The following is a 21,508-nucleotide window of genomic DNA, read 5'->3' as shown; positions in this document are numbered from 1 at the left end:
GATTAATAAGGATAATAATAACAACAATAATCTCTCCTGATAATTAGAAACATCCTTTCACTTGGGTCTGGCACGAGGCTGAAAGATAAAGATTTTTAAATCTAGGCTAAGAAGTTAGGGAAAAAAAATAATAACACAACAAAATAAATCTAAAGATGGAGAAAATAGCACAGAAGCTAATGAAGATACACACACACGCACACATAAACACACATTCTTAATGGCTAGAGGCAGTTAGAAGCAGCTCCTTTAAAGCAATAACAGTATAGACTGGAGACAAACCATTGAGAATTGAGTTCTGAACCTGCTATTTGCTTCCTGTGTGACTTTAAACAAGCTAAACCCCCTCTCTTTTCCTTTAGTTGCAGTGTCTGTAAAATGTAATAATGGTAAGGTTGTTTTGTTAAGAGGATTAAATGAATTACTGCATCTAAACCAATAGACTAAATAGAAATACTACATATGTGTTCTTTTTACAATTGTGCTCATGCTTGACCCACATTCTAGCAGAGAACCTAAGTGACATATTAGGACAAGGAAAGGTATGTCATCTATCACATGTGATATGGCTGTCTTCCCAAATAATTCTAAAAGTATCATGACTAAAGTTATTAGAATTAATAAGAGGCTTTGGCATGGAGATTGGGCATAAGAACAATATGCAAAAGGCTCTTAAAATAGTTAGAAAATTCAATCCAGCAATGAATATTAAAATATTATAACCAAATCCAGTCTAAGAATTATTTCCCCTATAGCAAATATAGGTATTAATGTTTTTAAGGGTGTCAAAGTTTGTGAAACATATCTTAGATAATTGAAGGAATTCATTAAAAATGGCTAGGAATTAGTGATGATAATTATATTTATGGTTAATCACTGTACAAGGATATGAAAATTAATTCAGTTGATCCCTTCTTTTTTCCTTCTCTCCTTAAATACAAACAGCATCTTGGTTTACTTTTTCCCACTGCAGCTACATAGAAAGGCATAAATAACGTAAAAGTGCCTCCCATGTTTTTCAAATCTAAAACTCAGGGAAGGTTATGTTTGTTCTCTATCACTCTGAAGCACAATGCAACAGTGCTTCAAGAGCTTAGAAAACTTAAACTCGAGAAAATAGCTGCACTATAACATAGCTTATTCACAGAATTAAGAGACTACTAAGGGATTTCCAGAATTGGTTCCCAAGAAATATTAACAATCACATTCTTTGGAATTTAAAAATGCAATAGAATAATACAGGATCATTCACAAAAAAGTGATGCAAGTGTACCAGGATCTAAAGTCTGGAATTAATCCATTTCTGAACTATAAAAAAACAACACTTTATTGAGGCCACAACAAATAAATTAAAACATCAGAAAAATTAGTTTCAAGAAAATATTATACAATAATTTTATTTGAAATTATAATTGAAATTTTACTTGATGAAGTCTATCTAAAAAACTCCTCAGCAAACCCCTCTCCTGTATAAATGCCACTTCATTATGTTCGGTATACCAAAATTTGATTACATGGACTTTTAGTCACACAGGACTTTCAATACTTTTAGCTTTAGTTTTAATTAAAATCATCGGTTTTAAATTATTCAACTATGTTAGTCACATATTCCCAACCAAGTTCTAGAAATCATGAATTTTTTCTTCTTACAATGGTATTTCAGTCCTTATTATTACTTAAAGATATTGTATGATGCAGATCTTTTGATGCCCTTTAAACTTACTATGAGATTCTGGAACGTTTATGAAATTATACCTATACTAACAGTCTGCCACTTCACAGACATTCTCTATAAAATAATTAAATAACCAAAAATTAAAATAAAAATTTAAAATAAGCCAAAATACAATCTCTAATGTAACGATTATAAATGCAAGTGAACGTTAGTTTTCAGAAATGGAAGTCCTTACAGGACTTTATTAATATAATAAAGTTATCATTAACTCTTGCCTAATTTCAAATTATTGTGCAAACTATGCATGTTGCTTAAACAGAGAAGTTTCTTAACCTGGTGTATATATTAATAATCTGTATTTATCCATCTTATTTAGATCAACTTTAAGATGTTAAACAAAGATATTAAAATAATTGCAAGTTGATTTGAAGAGAATTCAATAGATAAAGTGAATCACAAATGATTTAAATGGAAAATTGAAAAATGAATAGCCGAAGTTAGTAAAAAAACAAAAAAGTACAGTTAAATTAATAGAAATTAATCATTTGAAAAATACTAATTTATTAAATTATTATAGAAGGAAGCATTTAGGATAAAAAAACATGTGGGGCTAAAGTTGTTCATATTAATTTCTTTATAAATCAATCTACAATTTAATGCCTGTTCTTATATTCACGTAACATATTTACAATCAATAGTTTAAACTGCATAAGAATATGCTATAAAATGTGCAAAGCAGGTAATATTGAAATAGAAATAAAGTAATATCAGATAATTAGAAGATGAAAAGTGGCAACAAAATTTACCATTAGCTTCCTCTTGTATTTTGGGTTGATGATTTATTTGCATTTCTGCAAAAATAAAAGTGAAGCGCAGTTATTAATAGGTCTGCCTGATGACTTTATAAGTGGGGGGAGAAAAAGAAGTGTAAGTTTAGCCCTTTATTGGTAGTAAATCCTTAGCTTGATTTTTAACACACAATAGGGCATATACCATTTCAAACACACATTTTTACAATGTTTTCCTTTTCACTGTGAGGAGTAACTACAAATTCAATGCAAAGGACAGATTCTCAAAGAAGAGGTTCTTGGGGCAACTGGGGAATGTTCCATGATGTCAAGCGGTAACAAAATCATCTTGTACTTTCTTTTAGTGACGCTTTCATTAATCCTCACCTTGAAGACAAAGTTCAATTTCTGAATGAATTATACCCTGGGACATGAAGGGAAGCCACCTGAGGGGAGAAAAAAGAGAGCAAGACAAATAAAAGAAGGGAAATTAATTTTCGTTTTCCTCCATTTTTCCAATAAGCATGATTCTGCATTAATAAAAAATATTAAAATATATTTATAAAAATAGCTTTTGATAAAGGCTAACACAATCCAATCTGTTGTGCACACATCATCATGGTAAGAGTAATTTCATAACTGTGGCTTGAAGAATAAAACAGGTAAATGCTAAAACCTGCTAATGGTCTATCTTTTTAGGGATGCCTCTTACTGCCGTCTGAGGTTATTTTATGAACCCAAAAAAGAGAAAGATTTGGTTTGTAACCTTATCTATTCCCCTGGGTTTAGTACCCTTTGCTTTAAATTCCGTTGAGGGAACTGTGATTTGATACCTGATAAGATCTCCGATTGAACTAAGTCAGTTAGGTATGACTCCGGTTGAGTCTCTGCCCTCTTGCTGGGTCTGACATAAATGGAGACACAGGAAATGGAAACCACCGTGTTTGCTCCTGCCAAGTAAGACAGAGGACTAGAGGATCACTTGAGGGCTTCGTAGAGGACCCCTTAAGCACGAAGACCCAAGAGGCTAAGCCTACAGAACAGGTCACGAGGAGACAAACCCTGAGATAGGCCTGATCGTTTACTGCTGAGCTCATGAAGAAAGCAGAACAGCCAAGACTGATACAGGAGGCCCAGAGAGAGACAAGCCCTACACCTGGTTGCTGAGGTCAAACCTGGGCAGAGACTGGTGGCCATCTTGTTTCCACACGTGGCAGCTGACTTTGGTGAGAAAGCACCTCTGAGGGTGCCGTGGTTTGGACTTTTCATGGCCTTGGAACTGTAAGCTTTTACCCCAAATAAAGTCCCATTATAAAAGCCATCCATTTCTGGTACCTTGCATCGGTAGCACTTTGGCAAACTAAAATACCTACTCTCCATCTGTAAATGTACCTGTAAGTGCACAATGGGCTTCAGAGAAGCACTCCCAGTTCCAAATTAGATCAAAGGTAAGGGTGACTCCCATACCTGGCCAGGTCTATGTAGAACATCAGATCCTTGACTAAATTACCTGTCTTACAGATCTGTTGTAAAGCTGAAACAAATAGTCATGTGAAAGTATTTTATGTACTATTAAGTAGTGGGTAAATTTAGTTATCATTATACCACATTCAAACATATTTCCACCATCCCTTCCATCCAGCCAGTTCTCCAGCCGTATATTCATAAACATTCAGAAAGTGCTCCTCTGTGCCAAGCACTTTGCTGAGTGCTGGATATACAGAAAGAGCAAGACAAGGAGCCTGACCTCAGGGAGCCTCAGTGTAAAGAAGGAAACAGATATGTGAAGAGACGGCTATATAAAGCATTGTGAGTGATGTAAGAAATATTTGCAGCTATTATTAGAGCATGCGGAGACTTGCCATTCTCGAATGGTAACAATGGGGCAGTGCAAAGGAAAAAAGAACCAAACAATTTGAACGCAGAGGTGACTCTTGAGTTGACAGTTGAAAGATAAGTAGATAACTGGCAGGCAGGGTTCTGAAAGGGCACATGGAGAGAGAGAGACAGAAGAGTGTTGTCAAAGATACAGAGACATGAAGAAATCTGTATGGGTGAAGGACAGGACGCTTCTGGCAAAAGACAAGAGGGGGGCGTGTGTGGGAGTTACTTAAAGGAGAATGGATCTGAGACTGTTACGAAGAAGAGAGGCTGGATTGAAGACTAACTCAACCACATTGGCCTTGAAATCACCAGATGATAGTAATATTTGTGCTTAAAGGTGAACTGTGCTCACACAACCCTACTCCACTGTCAGGACTGCTTGTCCCTCCATTTTTCAAAAGATCTTGGAGATGATATTTCCTTCTGAACATTTCCACTCACAGTGTTCTTTCCTTCCTCCTCTGGAATCTAATAACACTTACAATTTATTTTATTCATTTATTTAGTCCCTAATTATGCAATCTTGCTTGGTGAGTTATGTTTTTGTTTATGTATTCAATCTTCCCAGCTACACTGTTTTCTTCCTAAACAGATTATAGTCCAGTAATATAGGTAGATAGCTTTTTATTTAAGAATATAGACTCTGAAGTCAAAGTGGAGTTAAACTGTCTGCTTCCAAAACTTGGCTCCAACTCCTATTAGTGGTATATATATTATTTTTCACATTTTATTTTAAAATACTTTCAAACTTACAGGAAAATTATAAAAATAATACAAACTCCATACAGAGAATGCCTACAAACCTTCACCCCTCGTCAGATACCCAGACACATCAATCATCAATATTTAAATATGCTATATTTGTCATCTTTCTTTCCCTCTTCCTCTCTCTCACTCTCACTCTCTATTCCCCTTAACCCCCTTTCTCTATGTCTGATTATCTATCATTCCACATTCTGAACACTTGAGCATAGGTTGTATACATGGTGCTCTGTGAACATTTATACTGCCATATACATTTCCTAAGAACAAAATATTTACTCATGGAACCAACTGTTTTAGTTTTCCAGGCTGCTGAAAGCAATATATCATGAAATGGGTTCACTTTTACAATGGGAATTTATTAGCTTACAAGCTTATAGTTTTGAGGTCATGAGAATGTCCAAATCAAGGCACCATTGAGAAGATGCTTTCTTCCCAAAGACCAGCTGCTGGCATTCCTGGGCTCCTCTGTCACATGACAAGGCACATGGTGGCATCTACTATCTCTCCCTTCTCTTCCTGGTTTCGTGGCTTTCAGCTTCTTGCTTCTGTGGCTGTCCCCTTCTTTTTCTCTGTCTGTATTCAGTTTATAAAGGACTACAGCCAAAGGATTAAGGCCCAGCCTGGTCATGCCTTAACTGAAGTAACTTTATCAAAAGGTCCTACTTACAGTAGGTTCACAACCACAGGGATAGATGAGCTTTAAGAACGCGATGTCCCAGAACACATACTGTTCTAAACCACCATACCAACTCAAGTTCAGTTATCAAGTTCAAGAAAGTTAACATTGATATAAAGCTTATGGTCTATATTCTAGCTTTTTCATATGTCCCAAATATGTCCTTTTGGACCTTTTCTCTTCTGTTATTGGATCCTGTTCAGGATGATGTATTGCATTAAATTATCATTGTCTCTTTAGTTGCTCATTCCTTTTGTTTAATTGTGGTACTATATATGCAACATAAACTTTCTCACTATAGCCTCTTAAGCACACCATTCAGTGGGATTAATCACATTCACAATGTTGTAGTGCCACCCATTACTAAAACTTTCCCATCTCTGCAAACAGAAACTCTATACCCATTATGCTTTCACTCCCCATTCCTCATGACCAGACCAGGCCCCTCACCTTGGCAACCTGTGTTCTAATTTCTGTCTCTACAAGCTTGCATATTCTCTTTGTAGTTATTTCTTTGTAGTTACCATGGGACTAAATTTAACACCCTAAATCTAAAACACTCTCAGTTACTTAGATACCAACTTAACTTCAATGGTATTGACAAACTATGTTACTATATCCCTCTGCTCCAATTTTTAAATAATTCTTGTCATATATTGCATGTTTATACATTATGGGTCCAGAAACACTGATTTATCATTGTTTCATACATTTGTCTTTTAGATCCTATAAGAAGTCCAAAGTGGAGATAAAAAACAAAAAAAATTATAATAGTACTGGCATTTATATTTATCCATGTCATTGTCCTCACCAGAGATCATTTTCCTTGTGTTGATTTGATCTATTGTCTCCTCTTCTTTCCTTTCAACCTGCAGAACTCTCTTTAGCATTTCTTGTGGGTGCCAGACTAGTGGTGACAAACTTCCAGATTTTGTTTATCTGGAAATAACTTAAATTCTCCCTCATTTCTGAAAGACAGTTTTGTCAAATACAGAATTCTTTGGTGACAATTTTTTTGCTTTCAGCATTTTAAATATGTCATCCTACTGTCTTCTTGCCTCCATGATTTCTAATAAGAAATCAGCATTTAATGTTATTGAGGCTGCCTTTTATATTACACTTTGCTTCTCTCTTGCAGCTTGCAGAATTCTCTATCTTTGGCATTTAACAGTTTGATTATAGTGTGCCATGTCTTGGATCTATTTGCATTTATCTTGTTTGGAATTTGTTGGAATCTTGGAATTATATATTCTTGTTTTTCATGACATCTGGGACATTTCCAACCATTATTTCTCTCTGCCTTTTTCTTTCTTTTCCTTCTGCATATATTGGTATGCTTGATGGTGTGCCACAATTTCCCCAGGTTCTGACCACTTTTCTTCATTCTTTCTTTTCTTTAGATTATTTGATTTCAATTGTTTTACCTTCAAGCACTCTGATTCTTTCTTTTGCCAGCTCCAATCTACTGTTGAACCCCTCTAAGAAATTTTTAATTTCCGTTACTATGGTCTTCAGTTCTGTTTGGTTTGTTCTTTTCATCATCTCCATCTCTCTACTTATAATCTTTTGCATTCATCTACTGTTTTCCTGAATTCCTTTAGTTCTTTTCAATGTTTTCCTTTACCTCTTTGAAAAATATTTAGGACCATCTTTCAAAAGCCCTTGGTATGTTCGAGGCCTGGTCCTCCTCATTGTTAGTTTTTAATGTTTTAATCTTCTTCTTTGCCTGGGCCATTGGTTCCTGTTTCTTTGTATATTTTGTAACCTTTTGTTCAAACTTGGTCATTTTGACATTTGAATGTATTATCTCCGGAATACAGACTCTGTGGCATCTGATTCTTAAGCTTGTACCCAGCTGGTGTTATGATAGAACTTTCTTTGAATGCCAGGAGCAAACACACACACACACACACACACACACACAAAGAAGAAGAAGAAGAAAGAGAAATAAACACTTTTCTCTCCTTTTTTGCATATTTATTTCTGGAAATGCTCTCCTTCAGGGTTTATCCATATTTAGATAATAGTTCCTGGCCAAAGTATAGGGGCCCGCCTGATCCTTTATATGGACAGGTCTTCTTTTGGGAATGCACATGTAGCCCTAGAAATTCCCTCATTTACATGGTTCTAAATGTCTCCTCTTCCCTAGGAAACAGTTTAACATGTTCTAGGCACTGCATTCTATATCCTATAGCCAGTGACCCTTCATACCAGGCAGCATGACTTGACTGCTCTCTCATAAACATTATGTAGGAGAGCTCTGCGAGCTACCTTCTACATGCAGAGCAAGCTCTGGGATGGTAAGACTTTCATGCCACCACCAGACATACATGGTTTCACTATGTGCACAAGGGTCACTCTGCTGCCTCCAGGTGTCCTCATTGGGTGCGCAGAGGCCTGCTCTGCACCGAACCAGTGAGGGGAGAGGGAGAGGCCAGTCAGGACGCCATGAGATTCTACCACTTTAAGTAGCCTTACACTTGATTCAGTGCTTGTCCTGTTACTGCAGTCCTTTAACCATTTCCCAGAGCATTCAGAAAGATGTTTCTGCCATATTGTGTTGGTTGTCCAAAGCTTCTGGTGGGGAGACAGAGCTCTGAAGCTTCTCACTCTGCCAACTTGATCGGGGTGGGGCCTTTGTGGTGCAATCTTGAAACATGTTCTTGATGTTTCTAAGCCTCTATTTCTTCATGCGTAAAATGTGGATAAATAATAGGACCTATACAATACAGTTACAGGGTTAAATGTACATAAATTTACCCTATCCGTCAAGTAATAAATGATCAATAATGCCATTACTGCTATATTTTCATCTTGCCAAACACAGTATCTTATACATAGTTTGTGTAATGCCAACTATTTGGGGTGATTGCCACTGAACCAACAACCATTCCCCTCTTTCAAGATGTGCCATAAAGATGTGGGCCTTGGGTAGTAACGTTTGTACTGAGGCTTTTCCTCTCATTCTAGGTTTTTGGAGTAGGAATAGACCCCTGTGGCAAGCTTAGCCCATCAGATATTTTCTCTTAATATTTTGACCTAAGAGATACAGAAACTGTGATCAACTGGCCTTGTACACTGGGACTTTCATTGCCTCTATTGTAAAGTCATTTGGTACTATGGAATTCGAAGCCAGGTGCAAGCTACAGATATGGGAGAGAAGAACCTCCCAGAAGAAGCTGGTCTAGAGAGAGAGGAATGAGGCATGCTTTCAGTGAAGAGACATCTTGGAGGTCCAAAGAGAGTTAGCAGCTCTCTGATGGCTTTCTAACTTTTGATGTCTAGCTTTATTTCTTATAATTGGTTTCAAAGTTACCCTTTCTATAACTAGCTTCAGTGTATTTCTCATCTTACAACCAAATCATCCCTAGAGAATAACCCAATATATATTGATTGATTAAATTTTTAAAAACAAATTATACTCTCCCATCTTGGCTAGTTCATTTCTGAAAAATCCCTTCTGTGATTTCTCTTTTTTCAGACGATGCTGAATAAAGGCAATGCCATGTTTCTGAAAACAACACAGAATTTTGTGCCCTGGGTACCTGTTAAAAATTATTTCCTCTTCAGCAATGGTGCTGGGAAAATTAGATATCCACATGCAGAAAAATAAGATTGGTCCCTATCTCACACCATACAGAAAAACTAATTCAAAATGGATCAATGACCTAAATATAACAGCTGAAACCATAAGAATATATTAGAATAAAACACAGGGGAAGATATTCTGGACCTTGTATTAAGTAATAAATTCTTAGATATGACACCAAAAATATAAGCAACAAAAGAAAACATAGATAAATATGACTTCATCAAAATTATAAACATGTACATCAAAAGACATTATCAAGAAAGCTAAAAGACAACCTACGCTAGAAGAAAATATTGGAAACCATAGATCTGTTAAGGGCTTAATATCCAGAATGTAAAAAGAACCCTTACAACTTAACAATACAAAACAAAAAACACAAAAACTTTTAAAAACTTGGCAAAGGACTTGAATAGACATTTCTCCAAAGAAGATAAATCCATGAAAAAGATGTTTGCCATCATTAGCTATTAGGGAGTGCAAATCAAAACCACTTCTAACAACAAAGATGGTTATTAATTTTCAAATGAAAAATAGCAAGTGTTAGAGAGAAATAGGATCCTTGTACATTGTTGGTGGGAATGTAAAATGGTGGTGCCACTGTGGAAGACAGTTTGGTGGTTCCTCAGGAAGTTAAGTATAGAATTTCCATAATACTTGGCAATTCCACTGCTAGGTATAAACCCCCACAGAATTGAAACCAGGGACTCTAAACAGATATTTGTACATAATGTTCACAGCAGTATTATTCACAATAGCTAAAAGGTAGAGGAAGTCTATGTCCATCAAGAGATGAATGTGGTGCACACACACACACTGGAATTATTCAGCCTTAATAGGAATGAAGCTCTGATACCTGCTACAACATGGACAAACCTTGGAAACACTATGCTAAATGAAATAAGCCAAACACAAAGGACAAACATTATATAATTTCACTTACATGAAATACCTAGAATGAGCAACCATGTAGAGAGGGAAAGTAGATTACAAGTTACCAAGGGTGGGGGAAGGGGCAGAGTGGGGAATTATTGCTTAATGGGTACAAAGTTTCTGTGGGAGGAAGGGTGCCCGGCTTGCCACAGTAGCAAACCGTGCGGCAAGAAGTGATACCGCCTCTGCCCACTGGGCCTAGATAAGGTGACCACGCCTGACTAGGCCGTTGCTGCTAACGGCTGGCCGGCGCTGCCCTCCCCCTTTTTATCTCCCGCCTAGCCCAACATCCAGCCAGCTCTCACTCCCCCTTTCCCCTCCCCTATTCCAAACCTCTCAGCCAGCCCTCTGCCTAGCAACCTCTTACAATCACCTATCAGGAAGCAGTACCCGCCCGCACCTATCAAATCCCTCCACGCAGTCCCTAACCCTATAAAGCTGTGTCCCCTTCCGGCAATAAACCGGACTTGCGCACAGACCTGGTCTCCGCGGCATTCTTCCTCCCCTCGCCGTGCGTCCTCCACGCCTGAGAGCCCCTCTGATGCTGTCTGCCGTAGCATCAGACGCCACTGCGGTCTAGTCTGACCCCTCCAAACCCCCCCGTCAGCATCGGGGTGCAAGCCGCCCCAGCCGCAAGTTTCTATTTGGTGTGACGAAAATTTGTGGTAATGGACAATGGTGAAAGCCGCACAATATTGTGAGTATAATTAACATCATTGAATTACACATGTGAATATGGTTAAAATAGGAAATTTTTTATTGTATATGTTACCACAATAAAACATTTAAAAAATTTTTATCCTCCAGATTGTTCTAGGATCAGATTTCTTAAATATTTGAAATCATCAAGACTATTCTTTTTTTAAAGATTCATTATTTATTTATTTCCCCTTCCCCCCCTCATTGTCTGCTCTCTGTGTCCATTCACTGTGTGTTCTTCTGTGTCTACTTGCATACTTGTCAGTGGCACCGGGAACCTGTGTCTCTTTTTGTTCCATCACCTTGCTGCATCAATTCTCTGTGCATGTGGTGCCACTCCTGGGCAGGCTGCACTTTCTTCATGCGGGGTGGCTCTCCTTGCAGGGCGCACTCCTTGCACACGGGGCTCCCCTGCACGAGGGACACCCCTGTGTGGCACGGCAGTCCTTGCACACACGAGCACTGCACGTGGGGCAGCTCACCACACGGGTCAGGAGGCCCTGGGTTTGAATCCTGGACCTCCTATGTGGTAGGTGGACACTCTACCCATTGAGCCAAATCTGCTTCCCAAAACTACTCACTCTTAATTCTCTTCAGTGACCATCATTTCTATGGAATTTTTGAAAAAGTAAATTTATATTGCTATTGGAGCCTTACTATGAGCCATTTCGTCTCAATTGAACAGGATAGATTTTATTTGCTATAGATGAGAGTTATTTGCAGCATACATATTTCTTCTGTGTATATACACTTGCCTTGTGTTCAACACCATCCCTTAAATTCTACCCGAGAGTGCCCTACAAAAGAAATCAAGAGAAGGAGCCCAAGGCTAGTTGCTGGGGATTGTGAACCATTTTTGCATTAGGATAAGAAAATTCCCCCAAAGCCAGTGAACGGATGGGAGATTTGAAGCAGGAAGTCTTGAGAGAAGCAGTGATGATATTAAAGGAGTGGAATAAAAAGCAAGCAGGAGGAGCTAGCTTGCCCAAGAACACATGACTACAGGAAATTAGAAAATATTTTCTCTAAGTCTTTTAAAATTAGAGTAGACATCCACAGAATTTATTGAGAATTCCCGCCCTAAAAAATTTTTTGTGGGGGAGGGGGTTGAAGAGACAAGACGTGATAGAGAATAAATTTGCTCTGAGGTGCATTTTAAGTGTGGCCATCATCCATTCATATTGAAAACGATGGAGGAAGAATGTTCTAAGTCTCCACCCCCACCCCCCAAAATTAGTAAGACTCATCCCTGCACCTCATTGTGTCAGTTTCCCACCATCACTACTTGTCACTTTCTCACCAAGGAATGGCTCAAACTGACAAAGAAGAGCACAGAAATCTGCAGCAGCACAAATACATGCTCAGAATGCAAGAAATGATTAAGAGTGGCCTCTTCCAGAAAAAGAAATCAGTGAAAGTTAAATGATTGCTCACTGTCTCATGATAATTTTTATTATTCTCTTCTTCCTGTAAAAAAATATAGTTTACATTTCTGTCCTTTATCAAAATTTCAACATCCTTTCTTATCTACATTATTCATCAGTTCTCCTTATTTCCCAGAAAGGGAAAATAAAATCATTTGTATATAGGCTGAATTACTTTAAAAATAAATGAATACCTAAACAATTTTAATGAGACATGCTATAGAGGGAACTCATGTAAAAATTAGGAGACTTCTAAGATTCCTTCCAACTTGAGATTACACTATTTTTTCAAATTAATTTGTTCATTCATTCCATTGTCCCTGCCTTCCTTACTCCTTTTCTCCCTTCATTTCTTCCTTCATGTCAAGATTGGACAAGTTCCTACTTGGAGCAAGAAGGCATGCATGCTAGACAATAAAACGTATGAGATATTCCCCTTAAGACACAACATCTAGTACCTGAGTGGAGGACATGTGTGTGGCATACTGCACAGATGTCTAAGTAGAGCCCTGCAGGATTCTGAAGAGTGCAAGGGTCAGTTCCCTTCTGTTTGGCCACACAGAGAAAGCTTCATGGCAGTGTAGCGTTTTCTCCTGGGCTTTGAAGGATAAATAGACGCTAGTATAGAGGATGGAATAAAATGAGCTAAGACATGCAAAGTAAATGAGTTCCTAGTGTCACTGGAGAAGGTCCAGGGAGGGGAGCAAAACATGTCTTATTGGGGACAGTTCGGAGACAGGCCCAGAAAGGTCGATTGGGGAAGGCAGGGGCAAATTCATTTTTAAATCGGTCACCACAAACTAACACCTTTGCACAGGTCTGGTCTAGGTGTCAGAGTTCTCTTGCCTACTCTAGTTATGCCAAGGAAGGCTGGTGTTTCAATAGGACATTTCCTGATTCTTCTCCTGTCCCTCTCCACAAACGACAGCCTTGGCCTGCCTCGGGTATGACTTCATGTATGATTTGTTCACAAGTTCACTAATTTTGCACACCTACTATGTTCTGCTATAGGTTTGCCCTGGGAAGATCTTTGATGGAGAGCTTCGACCCTGACAAGGTTTCCCTGGCATAGCCCCTAGAGCTGGCAGAGTGCAAGTAAGCGAGGGCAACACAGTGTGAAGGGTGGAAGCTTTGTTCTGCCTGGGGATCTCCTGCATGGATGGAGAAGCCTCAGGGCCCGGATGGAGCAAAACGCAGCACTCCCTACCCAGCTGCCAATACACAGGGTCCAATGGTGGGTGGGTCGACCAGCAACTTCCATTTCTCAAGACGGATATCTTGAGACAAATAAACCATGATTTACTTAAAAGTCCATACCAGTGGGGCATTAGAGAAGTTTTTTTTTTTTTTAAGGTACCAGGGGCCAGGGATTTAACGGGGGACTTTGTATGAGGGAAGCGGGAGCTCAACCACTGAGCCATATCAGCTTCCCTGAGTTGATGTTCTCATTAGTTTTGCTTGCTCTTTCTTTACGTTTTTTTCAGGAGGCACCAGGAACCAAACCCGAGACCCCCCATGTTGTAAGCAGCTCAACTGCTTGAGTCACTTCTGCTCCCTGTAAAATTTTTTTGTAAACTCCTGTTACTGCTAAGAACCACTAATTGGCATTGTTCTCTTTAACACTTAAAAAAGTGGAATTAAGCAGTAATTTTGTTTATACATGTCTTAGTGAGATTAAGGCATAGTTCACCCTTTTACAGTTCATGTTCTAAATTCCAAATCCTTCATTTAATATGATTTTCCTCAGGGCTTATAGCATCTTGATTAATACCATGATCTTTGATTCAATTTAATATGCATTTAATTTTAACCTATTCTGTTACAGAAACCATACAATGGGGCTAATAGCAAGAATAAAAGACGCTGTCCTGACCCTGAGGAAAAAAGGCTTTGGAGAGTGGAGAGGCATGAGAGACACAGTAATACAGGATGATAATTTAATCTGGTAGGCAATGAGTTAATGTTATGCACCTGTTAAAGGTGTATAGGGAAGGGACTACCTGGTAGAGGTAGCAGGTTTTTAAAAATTCACCCAGCAATATACCAGTGAAATTCTGCTACGCAGCAGGCACCAGGGATTTGACCAATTGACCTGTACAATACAGGGACAGCACCAGATAAGAAGGGGAGCAAAGGGGGCAGGAGCACAGGGGGGCCAAATCTGCCAGAGGCTTGACTTGGCGGCAGCCCTACTATGTGGCCAGGGCCGGCTTCAGGTACAAAAGCTTCCAGAAAGTACAATCTCAAGGGTGCAAGGAAAGCATTCGTAGCCTCCCCCTTCTCAAATTCCCCTCTCATCTGCTTTCAGGGACCCACAATTATTTTAAAGGAACCTTCTTTTTTTTCCCCTACAATTAGTAAGAAGGGATTGAAGATTGTGAAATGGTAAGAGTAGAGCCGTAGAGAGGTGGATTCTAACCAGTCAACAGGCTCCAGGACCTTCTCCAATTCTACTCTACCTATAGTAGAAACCATTTGAAGACTTTCTTTTCCTTCTAGTTTTACACAAAGGAAGTGATCTCACCCCTTCTGTTTTCCTTTATTTAAGATGTTGTGAGTTTACAGGACAAGCATGTATTTAAAAAACAGGATTTTCATGTAGCAGTTTATTATTAACGCCGTGAACTGCTGTGGAACATTTGTTACAACTGATGACAGCACATTTTTATCATTGTACTTACTGACATTTGTCACTAACTTAACTTAGGGTTTGCTGTTTGTGGAGTGCAGGCCATGGATTTTTTCAATATTTAATTTTGTTACCATATGCACAATCTAATAGTTCTCCCTTTTAATCACAGTCAGAAATATATTTCAGAGCTGTTCAACACATTCACAATGTTGTGCTCCCATCCCCACCATCCATTACAAAACATTTCCACCACTCTAAAACTGTACAGGTTTGGCCTTAATTTCCCATTCCCTGTCCCCACCCCGTGCCCTGGTAATCTTTATTCTAGATTCTGTCTCTCTGAGTTTGCTTATTCTAATTATTTCAAATCAGTGAGACCATATAATATTTGTCCTTTTGTGTCTGGCTTACCATTCTTCCTAAAAAAAAAAAGAAAAGTAGACTCCTGAGCAGAAATGAGGTAGCAAGACTGCAGAGGCGTGGGCTGCCCCGTCAGCTCTAAGGGGCCCTGCGCAGCCCCCCTAGGTTCGTGGCTCCCCAGCACCCACCCAGCGGACCACAGTTTGGCTTCAGAGGTCAAAGAGGTCATGTTGCTCTGCCTTGACCAGCTAAATCAGAAAGTGTTTATAATTTATTTGCATTTAACTTTTAAATTCCTGCGTTTACAAATTCTTCTTCTATTTAGAGCCGCCCTAGGGAGAGTCTTTTTGTCAAATAATTTGCTCCCCACGAGCTCGTGTGCAATTACCTTTGCCCAAGCCAGCCAGGGGTGAGGAGAAGAGCGCCGTGTCGCAGCTTAGCTAGACGCTCCCACCGAGGTCAAGGGGTCAAGAAATGCACACCGGCCATGGCTTTATTTCTATTAGCAGATAGATACTAACTTCTTTTTTTACGATTTCATTGTTGAAGTCAAGGTTTATGTGCGCACACACATGAGTTTGGCAACATAAGCAGAAAGTTCTAGAGAGAGTGCCAACAAGCCTTGCACAGCCCAGTACTCAAAGTAAGAATATATACCTCTGTTCATAAAATCGGTTGGATATTTGTCTGATTCGTACACAAATTTTGCATACTCCAAACCTCAAATGTTGAAATCTTAGGTGTAAATGGTAGAAATTGGGTGGTGGAGACGCCTATTTATACTAAATACAGCGAAAGGCAGAAAAATAAAAATCCCCAGGTATCGAAATACAATAAAACCACAAGGAAAGACATGGGCGTCCAATTGAGAGGATGAAAAGACAAGGGGCTGCGAATCCGCGCAGGCAGCACCTGCGAGGCACGCAAGCACTCTTGCCGTGGCTGCGCTTTGTGTGTCAGCTAAACGGTTTCTTTCCCCTTAGCTTTCAGAAGGAACTAACCCTTGGTGGCCTTTTTTCTGTGTCCTGGTTCTTTTCCTCTGAAGCAGCTCCAAGGTGCACGACCGGAATTTTCTTTCCTTTTCCCCTCTTTGAGGCGTACACCTGAGCATCCTGGCTACGGGATTTGGGACCAAAGATGTGCAGCGCGCGCGCCCGGCCTCCGCGCCGGGGAACGAGCAGGAGCTGCCCGCCGGCCCTGCGTGCACCTGCGCGGCTCACCGGAGCCGCCTCCACGCTCGCCTCCGCCTCGGCGGAAGCCCTGGCGTGCGGAGAGAAGGCTCTGGGAACTCAGAAGCAACCACCAGGGGCTCCGGGAGAGTCTTTTTCGGCCGTGAAAGGGAACCTGCCGCGCCTGAGTTCACCGCCTGGCTCCTTTAAGAATTAAGGGTGTTGGAGGAAATGGTTTCTTCAACCACTTTCCTGTGTTGGGTGGTTGCGTGAGCGAGCGTTGGTTGCCATTTCTTGAGCACCAAGATGCTATAAAGCTTGCATGGCAAGATCATGAGGTTGATTTTATTTTTGGTAGGCCATGGGATTAATGAAGACTTTTGAAGGGCAATGTCATTAAAATATTGCTTTAGGAACATTCTTTTTCTTCAAAAAGTTTTAGGACAATACTATATATTTAAAAGCTAAAAGAATAACATTCAAGATAAAGCAAATGAGAAATGAGAGAAGAAAGATAAGCCCAAGTTAGAATGATGTTAGTAATTAAAGTAGTATGACTTGGAAGTGGTGGGCGGGATAGCACGGAGAAGAAAGAATGAGAAGAAAACTGGAAGACTATTGCAGTAATCCAGGGCTGATGAAATAAGGGCCTCTGTTAGGGTGGTGGTAGGAAAAGGAGAAAAGAAGGGTTGAATTAAATAGGCAGTCTGATTGCAAAGACTGAAAAGAGGGATGAGTTTACTCCTTTTAATCTCAGTCATCGCCAGTCCTCCTTGGTGCTTGCGTTTTTTAGGCCTTTGTATTTTTCCGTGAACTTGCTGCACATTCTGCTTAACTCTTAGAGTTGCAATTTTCATCTCCAAACCCACGTCCTTGAATTTCCTAATGCCCCCTGTATAGTAATGTCCATGTCTATGTCTATCATCTATATCTACCACCTGTGGCCTCATTTCTTATCTCTTTGGAAAGAAGGCCATAGGGCAGCCCCAATACTGAAGATCAAAACAGAGCCCAAGGTTTCTCATTCGCATGTTGGGGATAAGTTGGGTCTTCATGTAAAAACCTGTTCTTACTCAATCCTGGTCCTGAGTGCAGGGCTCTCCTTCCTGCCTGTGCCCATGCAATAAACAGAAATGCCCATCTGAGAGCATTACTCAAGATAGCAGGGCTGAGGAAGGATCTAGAGAATGGGTGGCCTTTTCTTGAGTGAGATTGTATGGCATTCCTGATGAAGCAGCTTTAAGGGAGTGTCCGTGAGTCCTGCAGCTCCAACCTAAAGGCAGTAGCGCCAGGTGAGGAATGGCGGGATGGAGGGAGGGATTAGTTTGAAGGACAATTCTTCCCTGACTTACCCTCTTTTGGCTCATGGGAGAGCCCGAGTTATCTAGATTTGAACCCTTGTCTTTCTTCTGTTCACTTCTGAAAGTGTTTCTCTCTGAAATTCTCTCTCTCAATTCTCTTATGAAACTGTGGTAGCACTACAATTTCAGGAATGCAAAGAAACTCACTTTAAACAGATATTACCACTTACTACTTATCTAACAACTTCCCGCCTTAAACTTTTGGTCCTTTCACAGAGCACAGTGCGATGACCAGAAGTTAGAAGACAAGCCTTCCTCGTGAGAGTCAGGAATAGATCCCTTGATTAAACAATCAGTGAGACAGTGAGGCGTGGTGAAGAATACTGAATAAATGACACAAATCCATGCACCTAAAACAAAAACGAAACCACAGCATGCACCGCAGTGCAGCACACTCTTTTTTAAGAACCACAGGGACCAACCTACCTTTTGCAGGTGAAGACAGACTCTGAAACCGTTTCTGGTTCCCTGACCACCACCTTGTCACAATACCAGTACTGAGATTTGTCATTGGCCTCACAGCGCAACAGCACCTTCTGCAGTTTTCCAAGGGACACTGCTTCTATTTGAAATGTATCAATCTGTTACAGGAGACAGAATTAAAAAACTCCAAAGAAATAACTAGAATCCAGCACAAGACAAATGCAGGCAATAATAGCAGCCAAGGACTTCCAGAGACAGCACGGTGCTTTAAAAGAGATCATGTCACAAGAGTCAGCATCAAAAGAGGTAACGCAGAAAGAAAAATAAGTTACTTTTCATTCATTAAAAATGTATTTCTGGCTGTGCTTCTCTCCTGCAATTTTATTTTCTTTAGTTAGCAGCAGTCAACATAATCAATAAACAAACAAATTCTAATAGAAAGGCTTCAGGTTTGTGGCTTCTTTCTTGCTTAGATTTCTGCCTTATGAAGCAGTTTATTGGGGCATTGGTCAGGTTCACAACCATATGAACTAATGTTCAGCAAATGAGCCAGTTTCCTCAAATGCCAATACACTCTGAAGCCTGTGGAATGTGAGGGGAGATTCTCTCCCTCCTTCCCTCCCTCTCTCCCTTCTTCCCTCCCTCTCTCCTTCCTTCCCTCCCTCTCTCCCTCCTTCCCTCCCTCTCTCCCTTCTTCCCTCCTTTTCCCTCCCCTCCCCTTCATTAATGCCTCGCCTGCATCTTCCTCTGTAAATAAACACAGGGCACACTCTTGAGTGTATTGTGAAAGAGAAGACTGGAATCATTATTCCTAAGTAGAATCAGTTTATCTGGTCGAAAACTCACTGACATTTCTGGAGAGTTGTAGACCTAAAGTCAATGCTATATTTGTTGGAACAAAATGAACTCCCTCACACATCACTGCCTCATAGAGTGTTGTGGAGGATCATCTCCTTAAAAGTACCTGGGGAAAGGACAATGAATTTAAGTCTGAGACATTCCCAGAAATGACTGTGGACTCTTACACTCTGTTACCCTCCTTATGGTAAAAATTCAAATCCAGTATTTCTATGGGATGGGTTGTCTTAATTGCTGCCTGCATTGTTACCATGTTATATTGCAATCCAGTATTTGAAGCCATCCTCCCTAGGCCCCCAAGGTGGGTGCACGGTGTTGATGGGAATCTTCTCTCATTGGGGCCAGCCCAGGACCACATGACTGGTCCGGCACTGATGTTTCTGTAAGCCAGATTTTGACTGTGCATCATCCTGGGTGAGCCCGGAGGGACTCTCTGTCACTATCCTGCAATCCTGGTGTGCCTTGACAAAGGACATTTGTGATGCCCATCACCTGTTGTGGCAGGTGTGACTTACGCCCTGTCCCCTCTCCCCTGAGCACATTTCTGGATCATCTGTCAGTGCTGACAATAACTTAAGTGTGCTGACAGTTTTGTATCTCAATCACCTGTGTCTCACTGCCTCCACCTGAGGGCTTTACCTGGTGGGACAGTTCAGGGGCATTGTTCTAGAATTTCTCTGAACATCTCTACCAAGTAGGATTCCCAGCACTAAACAACTCACTGATGTCTCTAGACATACCTTGGAGATAGTGCAAGTTCAGTTCCAGGCCACTGCAATAAAGTGCATATTGCACTAAAGCAAATATTGCAATGAAGGGAGTCACAAATTTTTTGGTTTCCCAGTGTGTATAAAAGATATGTTAGACTATACTGTAGTCTATTAAGTGTATAATTATGTCTAAAAAAAAGTGTGCACTCTGTCTAAAAAGGACTATTTATACACCTTAGTTAAAATGTGACACAGTAATCAATCAGTCCAACCAGTGATTAAGATAACGCCCTGTATACAATGAGTAACCAGAAGATATATTTGATTTAGTGATCCACCAGATACATTTTTATTTAGTAGAAACACTTGAACTTCCCAGGGGAACTGAAATGGCATAATTACCTAAGCCTCGATCTGTTATTGGAATCTAACCAAACCTTTGAAATATCAGTGAACACATGTAGTTTTGAGGTTTTGGTGCTATTTCTTGCATATTATATGCACCGACATCTCAGAAAACACAGTATTTTGCAGCCTAGAGCCACGTTCCTGTTTCAGTAGCTCATGCTTAATGATGTAAGTTGTAGCATGTGTGAAATAATTCTGGTAATAAAACACCACAATTGTTGCTACAGTTTCTCAATTGCAAAATTCTTGTAATCATCTTGAATCCATTACTCTCATGCATTTGCATTAAAGAAAATAATAGGAAAATGTAGGTTCTAAAATGAACCTAAAAAGAAAAACACTTTTATATCTCTGGTTCTAAATTTCAATACAGATGCCATTAAACTCCACATTTTTGCTCTTCTGATTGCAACCATAACTCCCACTAAATTTCAGTTTCAGTCCATAATATACCCACCTCCTTCTCTGGTAAATTCTATACACAGTGACGAACGTAAGGAGATTAATCATGAAAATGACTTGTGAAAGGGAATCTGTACAGAAATCCTACCAGGCAACCTCAGGTGGTGTGGTGTAGCTGCTGAAAGCTGCATGCTAGTGGCCAAATCAACACATAGGCTACACAACATGGTATGATGAGATGGTCTCAGAATAATGGAGAGTTATAAGGGATTTTTGGGCGGTGACACCACTGATAACTTAGCATAATAATATTATCAGGGTATCTGTTTCTGGTAGAAATTAATATTTTACTTGTGCTACACAGCAAAAATTAGGCAACATTTTGTTTTTGTCTCATCCAAAGCAGAATTAACTTTTCTGTTCATTCTAATGAAAAACTTGTGTAATCTGCAGTGACAAATAAATGGCACAGGTAAGCTTTAAGATCTTCGATATTTCAAATAATTCCAAGAAAAACTGAAAATATTCAGAAACAGCACTCTGAAAGTGGTTTAGAAGTCTTCTTGCTTGAAAGAATACCCTTGGTATTCTTGCATACTCCCTATTATTAATCTCAGACTACAAAGGTTACCTTCTTTCTATACACAATAAAATAACATCACTAAAAATTAATGGGGGGCAGGATGGCAGTGTAAGATGCTCCAAGGTACTGTGCTGTTCCCCCACAGAATCTTTGAACAACTAGCAAAGAC

The 21,508-nt window shown here is 39.8% G+C and overlaps 1 protein-coding gene across 2 annotated transcripts in view; it reads right to left on the bottom strand.

Annotated features, from left to right (window-relative positions):
- Positions 1-21,508, bottom strand: part of RP1 (RP1 axonemal microtubule associated) — a 391,698-nt gene that overhangs the window by 127,162 nt on the left and 243,028 nt on the right. The window contains exons 22-24 of one of the 2 annotated variants that reach the window (XM_058275538.2): positions 18,382-18,536; positions 2,851-2,909; positions 2,482-2,526 (exon numbers count right to left, since the gene is read on the bottom strand). In XM_058275538.2, the coding sequence (XP_058131521.1) occupies positions 2,482-2,526; positions 2,851-2,909; positions 18,382-18,536 (259 nt within the window). Of the gene's footprint in view, positions 1-1,306; positions 2,527-2,850; positions 2,910-18,381; positions 18,537-21,508 lie in introns of those variants that run through there. The other variant, XM_058275539.2, reaches the window with a different exon arrangement.

This window comes from Dasypus novemcinctus, chromosome 14 (assembly GCF_030445035.2).
Source record: "Dasypus novemcinctus isolate mDasNov1 chromosome 14, mDasNov1.1.hap2, whole genome shotgun sequence".
Taxonomy (NCBI): domain Eukaryota; kingdom Metazoa; phylum Chordata; class Mammalia; order Cingulata; family Dasypodidae; genus Dasypus; species Dasypus novemcinctus.
The sequence above is the reverse complement of the archived record's forward strand: the minus strand, read 5'-3'. Positions and strand labels throughout refer to the sequence as shown.